The sequence below is a fragment of the Pyxicephalus adspersus genome, chromosome 4 (assembly GCF_032062135.1).
Source record: "Pyxicephalus adspersus chromosome 4, UCB_Pads_2.0, whole genome shotgun sequence".
Taxonomy (NCBI): Eukaryota; Metazoa; Chordata; class Amphibia; order Anura; family Pyxicephalidae; genus Pyxicephalus; species Pyxicephalus adspersus.
The window spans coordinates 84574950-84583266 of record NC_092861.1 but is presented as its reverse complement, the minus strand read 5'-3'; the positions used below and the strand labels follow the sequence as shown (position 1 = coordinate 84583266).

At 35.9% G+C, this 8317-nt stretch overlaps 1 protein-coding gene across 1 annotated transcript; it reads right to left on the bottom strand.

The window, feature by feature from the left end:
* Nucleotides 1–3156: 3156 nt before the first annotated feature.
* On the bottom strand, nucleotides 3157–7661 carry FABP7 (fatty acid binding protein 7). Its single transcript, XM_072408844.1, has 4 exons — nucleotides 7487–7661; nucleotides 7007–7179; nucleotides 5221–5322; nucleotides 3157–3404 (listed from the first exon to the last, which is right to left on the bottom strand). Exons 1-4 carry the CDS (start codon nucleotides 7557–7559, stop codon nucleotides 3354–3356), a joined length of 399 nt encoding a protein of 132 aa, XP_072264945.1. The 5' UTR covers nucleotides 7560–7661; the 3' UTR covers nucleotides 3157–3353.
* Between the last annotated feature and the right edge of the window lie 656 nt (nucleotides 7662–8317).

Sequence of the window (8317 nt, the reverse complement as noted above, 5' to 3'; positions counted from 1 at the left end):
CACACCCACAGTTGAAGACCACACAGTTGGCTGCTCAGGGGTGCACAGTAAACTGTGCTGGTGCACCTGGAATCAGCAAACCACACCACAGGTAACCACATTTGTATTTGCAATGTGTGGCTGAATTTTGCAGCTTACTCCATGGAACAATCTGTTTGATAGGAAAAGACAACTTGGCCCTTGCAAGATATAGGAGTAGTGATTGTGGCAAAAAGTAGGTAAGATTACCTGGTCTGCTAAAGTTCCAATGCCATCAGTAGTGCTGTAGCCATCTATTGTAAATTGTAATATAACGTGTCTCAGCTTTCCAGGGCCTACAAATTGTTTTCCAACTGTACGGTTCCTCTAAAATGTGCCTTAACTTTTTATTTGAATTTTATATGAAACCCTGCAGTTTGTACCCTATTTTGTAGTGCCTGGGACAACACCACTACCAGAGACTACTAGGAGTGATCGCACTGAAAAAAATATAGTGGGAAGCCTAATTTTTGATTAGGATTGGGGTCCACATGTGACTGCTAGAAATAATAGTATGTCACCATACCACTGACATGGATTTATCATTGACAATGATAGGTCTAATGACATTCAGATAAAAATGATGACAAGCAATTTCCAATGACATGCAGATATTACCAACAGTCCATTTCACTAGCACACACCCCTAAAAGAAAAAAGTGACTGTGGTAATGATATATGACTATGGTGGGATATTATATTGTGAACCACTTTTGAGGGACAGTTAGTGATATGACTATGGACTTTGTGAAGCGCTGCCTAATATGTCAGCGCTAAAAAATACTGGGTAATAATAACTCTAGACTGAATAAATGTAACTATAACTGCATTTTCCCACCCCAGTCCTCTTTCATCTGCCTATGGCGGGGTTTATTCCAACAGCCAATGTGGCAAATCACCATTTTTTCCTCACCATTGGCTGTACAGTTTTTTGACAGCAGAGAAAGTCACTGGTGTGGTAGGAAATTAGGTGCTGAAAGGTTCCTGGGAGAAAGGTACATGTAGGTAGCTGGCCTCCCTGCACCCTGGCCCAATTCACACCTGCAACAGAGGGTATTTACATGTTTGATTCCATCCTATATCCCAAAATAAGGTGATTATTCATCAATTCAAGATTATACATACATATATATTACACATTTTTTTTGTGCCTCATGGCTAACTGTTCTTTTAGAACCAGTAGATTAGCACAAAGACTTGTTGGCCATGAAAACTGCAGTGCATGGAAACATCCACTTATATGTTGTTTGTTGATACCCTACACCTAATACTGCCACAACATACAGTGCGAGATACCAATCAGGCCCTTGGGGGTACCTCATTCCCTCCCTCTGCTGTGCCATTTACAGAGCAAAGCTAGTTTGATTTACTTGGATTTAGTAAACACAGATATACCGGTACATTATAATATTATTATTAATATTATTTATAATAATCAACTGTTGTTTTCTTTTTGGAGTTTTAGTGGATCATTAAAAAGGATGACAAATTGATTTATATTGAACATTTGTTAACTTCCGTTGTACCTGGTTGACTCGATTAGTGAAATTAAATGTTTAAAATGATCAAGCTATCTCTTTAGTGTAAATGTAAAGATTCTAGAAATATACTGTTCTATTAGCTTGGCATCTTTTCCTTTCCACTGATATGTTCATTAACTTTTATGACGTTCTATAGTAGATCTAATTTTAATCAAAACACATTTACATTTTTTTAGAAAAAAATAGTAGCAAAATACCTCAAAGGGGACTAAAAGCATTAAATATGAATCTATCACAAAAGTATTGCTATTATTATTGTTATTATAATTATATTGTAATTATAGAGCACTCACAACCTAATGTGCTAGATACCCAGTCAAACTCACACATCCATTGATGGTACAATTTGTGCTGAAGATTTGTTACAGAAGTATGATTATCTCTCACTAGACTTTTTAAACTAAACTCCCATTCAGGACTTTATTGCTCTCTGTATGCCCCTTTAACCCCTATCACATAGTGAGAAAGACACATAAATATGATGGCGGTGAAACCATGTGAATATATTCTGTATAAAGTTTTCTGTAAAAACTTTTTTTTTTCATCTGTTTTAATAGACTTAGAAAAAGTAAATACCGGTACTTTCGTCAAGCTTTTTTTTTTTTTTTTTTTTTTTTTTGCTATTAGTGACTCTGTTTGTCACTATAACTTTGGCAGACACTGTGACAACAGGACAAGAAAAGACAGGTTGTCACCAGCAAACAAATAATGCTCTATCCTAAATGAAAATAGGCAATGCTGGGATTTACATTATTTATTTATATTAATGATAGCTGTTCTTGGTGTGAATGATTTTGGGAAGAATTACTTTTACTGTTATACACAAAGTAACAAATTGGCCCCATTATTAGTATTAGAACTGTTACAGTGCACGGCTCCCATAACATTTCGTTTAGATTGTATCTGCCACCCACTAGACATAAATTATTTTGGTGGTCTGCCTTTTGGTTCCAGAGATAGACAGAATTACACAAACATTACTGCATGAAGCTGTAAAAGAGCATCAAATACAGGTTTTACTGATAATATTGGGACAAACCTGAAAATTGTGACAAAAAATCTAAAAGATTCTGTTTTACCCTAATTAATATTTAAATTGTATTACTTTATAAGTATAATCAATATGCACTAATAATGTTGTTACCAGGTGCAAAAGTAGACTTAAGCAGTCAACAATTACCTTTGAAATAATTTATATAAGTGTCTTTTAATTGGTCTCTATGGGCTTGCTCATGTTGGCAATTGCCCTTTTGCAATGAGTAACAGATTATCTTGTTTTTTCTCACTCTCATTGATACTACTTTGTCCTCCCCAATACACTAGAGTTCTTGGTCTTGGAAATACTCAGTATTTCAGGTTATGAAGGATTTTATCTCCTTTCTCTGTATTGTTTAGCAACTGAGCAGCCAATCACCAGGCCTCGTGTAAGAGTGGTAGAAAGGAAAGATTGTACGTCACGTGGAAGCTCCAGAGAACTAGCGGACCAAGTAAGAGGAAAGTAAACATTAAAATATATACTCTGCATCCAAGCTACAATTCAACCAGTCACTAAAACAAACATACACAACTGATACAAAAACATTACAATGCACAAAAATAGAGTTTTGAAATTTTAATAAAAAGTTGTTACAGTCTTGTCTTGAATAATAGAAAATTGTGAATTTGATAGTTTACACAAATCAGAAATACATGGAATAGTTTTGGGTATAAAAATGGCCGTTAAGATGGGGCATGTTCAGTTCATTCAAAGAAAACGACACTTTTGTGGGTGATAAGCAGAGATGAATTTCCAGTCTATGCCTTCTCATACTGACGAACGGAAACAATATCACCAAAGGTAAGAGTCTGCAGAAAGATTAAAAAAAAATCAATTGATATAAGTGCTTTATCGTAAGTATATTATTCACACCAAAAGAACTTCTGATTGATATATGGACCAGATCAATATGCCTAATTTAAGCACAGATGGCTTTGACATAATAACTGATCTAGAGATTAACCAATTTGGGGTTAGGTAGGGTGATTCAGTCAGTCTGAGAATCACCAAATCATCTTTGATTCAAATGTCTACATGCTTCTAATCAACTACATAAAGAACTGAAATCTAATCTTTTAAAAGGATAGGTTTTAATTATTGGGCTAATCAGATTATTGGTATAAAGCTACGTACACACTTCCAATTATTATCGTTGGAAAACGAACGACGAACGATCCTGCACGATATCTACGAACGATCGTATAGCACCGATCCTGCACATACAGATAACGACATGATCGTTCGTAGATATTGTACACACAATAGATACGATCGTTTGAGCGATAGAGGAACTATGTGCACGACAGGAAGTGAACGAACGTTCGTTCATCACGCATGCTCTGAACATGGACGATCAACGAACGATCGTACACACGAACGATGGTCAACGATCGTCGTCCAATCCGATCCGCTGGTCCGGTCGTTCGTTTCCAACGACTTTCCTCGTTCGTCGGCGTCGTTGGTTACTTTTTTTACGAACGATTTTTACCCAATCGATCGTTCGTCGTTCGTTCGTCGTTCATTTTGAACGATAAAAATTGGAAGTGTGTACGCACCTTAAGTAGAAAATGCTTTTTATGGGATCCCAGATGTCTTAGAAATAATTGATAAGCATTGCACTTGACTGGCATTGGATCTAATAAATTTACTTCTCTACTCAACACTATGTTAAAATTGTTTAATAAATTCTTGACCAGAAAAAAATCTTGATCCATTTTATAGAAAATATACTTGAACAAACATTCTTGATAATAACAAATAAAAGCCCATACATATGGATATGGATGGAAGACTATATATATATATATATATATATATATATATATATATATATAGCTTAAGAAAGTGGTAAGCAATGCTGATACCTAATACAAAAGGTGCACATATAGCATTATAGCTGGAATAAAGCAAAATTCATACGGTCACATTAAGTATTACATTCAGCCATGACACATAAAATTCATGCTAATGTAAAGAGGGATTCAAAAAGAAGAGGAGGGCCAGGGGACTCCCCAATAGCAACTAGAAAAGGGTTATCCTACTATACATATTGGAAAAACCACACAGGTCACAAATATGTTGTCATACATGGGCAGGCTGCATACTTTAGATTGTTCTTCCTGGTGCTCAGGAGCAGGAGAATGCCAAAAACTGTCCAATATTTCTTTGCAAATATTGACTTTCTAAAAGTTTAAATATAGGGAACCTATCCCTACTTGTCACAAAGCAATACTTGGGAAGACAGCAATCTAATAGGAAGCTTGGGAATAGTCATATGGGATTGGGCAGAGGTAAACGTATCCAAGGTATTCAAGCAGAAGGCAAAAAAGCAAATGCATACTGCAAAGCCGAATCCTCTTTCTCTCCAAATGTAAAGAAAACCCCCTTGTCTCATGTAATAACCTTCAGGTAGATACCTTTGCACCAGGTTCATTGTAAATAAGCACAAAAAGCTCATAAAGCAAAGGTCTTCCATGCTTCGTATGAGTTTACCTGCCCTTCTCTGCACTCTTTTCTGTTCTACTAAATTTTTTTTGTAAACTGGTGCCCAAAACAGAACTGCAATGAACCTCTTTCACTAATATTTAAGAGGCAATTTAAACTTGTATGATTTGATATACTTACCATAACCATTTTGCCATCCTTGATTTCCCTTACAAATTTTGTTTCTTTACCATCCCACTTCTGTACATGGACAATTTTATCTCCTTCCAGAGTTACAAGAGACTGTTAGGAATAGACATAGAGTTACCAAAAAAGTAGAAACAAATTATAGTTTATAACCTAATACAAAAACAATGTTTTAAAGATTTGCTACATCATGACAAATATCTTCTTTTTACACAATTCACAATGAACATTTTTTAAATCAAAATTTCCTTTGTGCTTCAATAGATTTGCCACACTGTTATTACTTCTGGTAACAGACTCCTGTTCAATAAAAGTACCTGTAATGGGTAAACTGCCTTGGTCTATTTGTGCACTGACTGTAAGTGTTCAGGAATCAGAAACTTACTGTGGGGATAATGTTTCTTTGATGTACGGAGCTTCCTTTTGCTAAAAAAGCAAACTAGAAAGATTCTCTATGACAGATCAACCGATTGTTAGCACGGAATGCTTTTTTTTTCCTGACAGCTCCCTCTATGAGAATGATACAGTATCCCCTATGCATGCTGCTACCACACTACTGTACTATGAAATAGGGGTAACTGTATAATGACATTACTTTACAAAAGCAGGTAGGATAACTATAAGTTTAATAAAGATTTGGAGGACAAGTTTCTGACTCCAAGTTTCTGACTTCTGACTTCGATTACACTTTAACCTCTACAAACAACTATGTTTCAAAGTTAATATGCTAAGCAGAAAGTTTTTATTCTTTAGTAAATATCCGGCAATGACAGTAATCAGCACTTCAATTTGAGATGCTTCCAAAATATTTGGACTAGGAGTTAACCTGCATTTTACCTGGTTTATCTTTGTCTGGCCTCCTACATCTAGAGATATGTGTTATCTTTATAGACCATCAGACTAGGGAAAGCAAGCAATGTTCAAAGATAGACAAAGGTGGCAAACAAAATTTTGTCACAATTTTCACATTGTGATACTTGTCCAACCTTGCTATCCTAGAAGCAAACTCACCCACCAATGCTATTAGTACATACATTACATACATACGTTTCTCCCCTCCTAATGTGTGAGACTCCCCCCCACCTCCTAGATTATAAGCTTTTCGGGGCAGGGTCTTCTCCTCCAGTGTCACTGTCTGTATCTGTCTGTCATTTGCAACCCCAATTTAATGTACAGCGCTGCGTAATATGTTGGCGCTATATAAATCCTGTTCATTAATAAAAATAATAATATTAATATTCAATTTTTTTATAGCGTTCAGAAAAGATTTAGAATAATAATGAACACATTTCACTATCATTCCTTTAGATTATGCAAATAGGGGTAAAACCATTTCTTCGAGGTTTTCAATTCTTCATGGTATATTCCCATATACAATATGTTTTCTACAATTCTGAGGATACTTCAAAACACAACAACTATTGACAGGAAAATATAAAATAATTATCTAGTAATAACCTAAGAACTGGTTAAAAGATACGTGTGGTTTGCAAGTCTTTGGTTTGGTCATAGAATAATGTTAATCTATAATTAAACATGCAAAAATAGGAAAACATAGTACAGTACCTAAAAATCCTAACAAAAACAAGTATTTCTGCAAAACAATGAAATAAAATTCTGTTGGTAAAGGTGGGTTAGTTCTATTTAGGGTTAACTTCGCTGTTTTGGAAAACGCATACAAAAATGTCAATGCTACAACACCTTAGAGCAAGCTGCTTTGTTTCCCCCATCCCCTTCCTATGTTTAGTATAAGATCTCCCCTTCTCTGCAGTGCTCTCACCTTACAGTTTCTGTCATCAGCAGTGGCTTCATCAAATTCTTCCCCCAGCTTGAAGCTGATTTCTGTGTTCTTGAATGTACTCTGGGTCCTGATCACCACCTTGTCACCTTCTTGGCTAATGATGACAGTGGGTTTGGTCACATTGCCAACCTGTCTGGTAGCAAAGCCAACTCCTGCAGTAAAAAGGTAAGCGGTTAGATTCATTGAATTACCTAGGGTTGCAATCTAGTAAGCACTAAAAAATTTAGCACGTTAGTAATAAGAGATTAGGTAAAAGTACTCCTGTGACTAGATGATCTGCCTGCTTATCAGTAGAAGTATCTAATTACTGTAGCAGTCTGCCAAGTATCTTCATGGGTGCAGTCTGAGGGTGGTAAAGGAGGCAAATTACAAAAGGCTGGCTGGATGCTCAGTGCTTGTAGTCCTCTTTATCTACAGCAGAAGCTGCACAAATCTGCAGATTAAAGGATGCACACACACCTAGGGCTTTCATGTACTCATCAAAGTTCTGGCTGTCAACCAGCTTCCAGGTGGCACAGAAAGCATCAACCATTTTAGCAGCGGGTTTGTACTGGAGAGCACAGAGAAAGGTTTCAATGGCTTTTTTTCCTTGTCTAGGAGATGCTCTGTCTTGGTTTGCATGGGAGCCCTACTTATTGGGAGACCTGAAACTGGTGATGGGGGCTGGACCTTGGAAGAAGAAAAGGGTCTATCCCTACCCATCCTCAAAGACCAATAGCCTGGCAAGAGGCGTGGTATGGATAATACTCAAAGCTCATACAAAGGGTCAGGAAATTAAATGCTTGGCCCGTTGCCCTTGAACTAATTTCAGAAGGATAAATTTAGGAAAGAAAAGTTACATTTTATTTTTTTTTACATATGTACATCGCTGAAAAAATCACAAAGTATATTTTTATTTTTATTTAAAAAATACATATTGCAATATTAAATCCAGAACAAAGCAATTTAGAATGTTGTTAACCTTAGCAATAGATTTCAATATAGGTATGCAATCATGCATGTACAAAATAAAGATATATAAAACACTCCTCTACATTTTTAATGCATTTTACCACCAACCACTAGATCAGATGCTCACCTACCAACACAATAACAAATTATTCCAATAAACAATCAGATAAATGAATGTATTTACAATACTGTGTATCGGACTGCTGATAATAAGTATTGATAATAATAATCTAGTTAATGAGAATTAATCCAGTACCTTTATTATTATCTGTCATTATTGGCATTGCTGCAAATTGTACAAATCATATCGATTCTAGCATTTATCTATACATTAAAAGC